Genomic DNA, 2,232 nt, shown 5'->3' on the forward strand with positions numbered 1-2,232 from the left:
CCCCCCCCCCCCCCCCCCCACCGGTTAAAAACCAGACTCAGAACCCACCTGGTCCAGCTTGTTTATATGTAAACACACTGTTCCTGTCATTTTATCATAACTATTCACACTTTTTTGATCCCTATATCTGTCTTTTATTGTCTGTAAAGCGACCTCTGAGTGCTTAGAAAGACTGTTAAATAAAATGTATTATTAGTATTATTATTATTATTATTATTATTATTAATAATCAACCCAGGGTTTCTCCATCCAGCAGCATGGTCACATACAAGCAGCGGTGTTATTTCTCTCTTTTCTCTTCCTTTTCTCATCTGCATGCGTGTCTCCTTCCACCCTGAAGGAGATGATAGAGAAGGAGATGGACAATAACTTGGAGGTAAAAGGCAGACGGCATCCAGGGTTTCCCGGGTTCTGGTTTAACTTCTTGTGGGGGAACCCTGGTTTAGCTCTGCAGTAGAGGAACTAGAGGCTGGTTCTAGACCAGAGAGCTAGAAGACACCCGTAGAAAGGTGATATCGGAGCTTTACCTGCAACATCAAGGAGATGCGTGAGCGTTTGAATGTGTTTGATGGTGTAAAAATGGGTTTCAGGACACAGACACGCTGTGGTTGGACTACCACCAGAACATCATGGACAAGTCCATGACCACGCTGGACTCGTACCTGAATCACTTCCCTGACATTAAGGTGGGTTTTTCACAATAAAACAAGATATTTATAGGTTACAAAAACATGATTTGGGGTTCGTTTGTTGGATGCATTTCAAAATAAAGCAACAATAACGTGCCGCGGGCTCGTTTTTTTTTCAGGCTCGTATAGCCAAGCGCGACAGGAAGATGGTGGACTTCGACAGCGCCCGGCATCACTTCAGCTCCTTACAGAAAGGGAAGAAGAAGGACGAGGCCAAGATCGCCAAGGTAACCAGTGTGTGTGCGTGTGCGTCTGTGTGTGTGTGTGTGTGTGTGTGTGTGTGTGTGTTCTGCTGCTTATACTTAAGGCATAGCTTTTGACTTAAGGTGGTATGAGTTCCTCATTGAGCGGATCATTCATACTACCTTAAAAGCCCAGTTCGGACCAAAGACTCGTGACGAGGTGAGTCGAAACCATCATCTCCATAGCAACGACTAATTTCGGACTTTCAGGCTTTCTTGCAAGTGGATGTGATTCGTAGCTTCTTAACTGTCGTGTCGTCTTCCCCTCAGAACTGAAAAATCAACAATTTTGTTGACACTTTAAATCAATTTCTTACGTTTTTGTCCCTTTTTTCAACACTTTTAATGCATTTTTTTCAATGTTTGTCCCTTTTTTGACGTTTAACACTACGTAAAACTAACTTATTAACTTTAGTTTTACAGTTATTTTTGGACTTTATGGTCAATAAACCTCATTTATAGGAAATTATACCTAATGTTTGAGTTATAAAAGCAGAAATTAGGAATTATTGAGACTAAAATTAAAGGAATGGATGATAAAATTGACAAATTGAAGTGTTTTTGAAATAGTAACCTCATGTTGTCCTCATGTTGTCCTATATCAATGTTCTTTTTAATTCCCCAAAATAACATGATTGATTCCACACAACGCTCTTTGCCAAGTACAAATCTCTACTTTCATTAATTTTGGGGCGTCTTATTCAATTTTATAGCATTGTAAAACAAATGGAAGTGTTTTTGAAATAGTATTGAGTAAAAGTTGACATATTCCAGTCTGTGATTATCATCAACATCCATTCCTTTAATTTTAGTCTCAATAATTCCTAATTTCTGCTTTTCTAACTCAAACATTAGGTATAATTTCCTATAAATGAGGTTTATTGACCATAAATTCTAAAAAATAACTGTAAAACTAAAGTTAATAAGTTAGTGTTACGTGGTGTTAAACATGTCAAAAAAGTGACATTGGAAAAAAAAAGTGTCAAAAGTGTTGACAAATTGGACAAAAACATCAGAAAACGTTAAAACCAGCAATAAAAAGCATCAACAAAGGTGTGTATTTTCAATTTTTCAGACAGGAAGACAACACGAGGGTTAAACCAGCTGCTGGAGACGTCTCTGAACTGGGCTTCAGTCTCAGTTTAATGTGTTTATTAACCCTTGTTGTTATATGGAAGCTCTGCATTGCTATATGCTAATTAACATGTCTGCGTTTGTCTTGAATGGTTTGCTTTTCTTCTTCTCTCTCTCTCTCTCTCTCTCTCTCTCTCTCTCTCTCTCTCTCTCTCCATCCTCTCCCT

General features: G+C 38.7%; 1 protein-coding gene across 1 annotated transcript in view; it reads left to right on the top strand.

The window, feature by feature from the left end:
* LOC117939682 (myc box-dependent-interacting protein 1-like) overlaps positions 1-2,232 on the top strand; it is a 17,198-nt gene that overhangs the window by 6,070 nt on the left and 8,896 nt on the right. Inside the window, exons 5-7 of the mRNA XM_034865171.1 lie at positions 341-376; positions 591-686; positions 809-996. Coding sequence (XP_034721062.1) covers positions 341-376; positions 591-686; positions 809-996 — 320 coding nt within the window. The remainder of the gene's footprint in view (positions 1-340; positions 377-590; positions 687-808; positions 997-2,232) is intronic.

Source organism: Etheostoma cragini, chromosome 24, assembly GCF_013103735.1.
Source record: "Etheostoma cragini isolate CJK2018 chromosome 24, CSU_Ecrag_1.0, whole genome shotgun sequence".
Lineage (NCBI taxonomy): Eukaryota > Metazoa > Chordata > Actinopteri > Perciformes > Percidae > Etheostoma > Etheostoma cragini.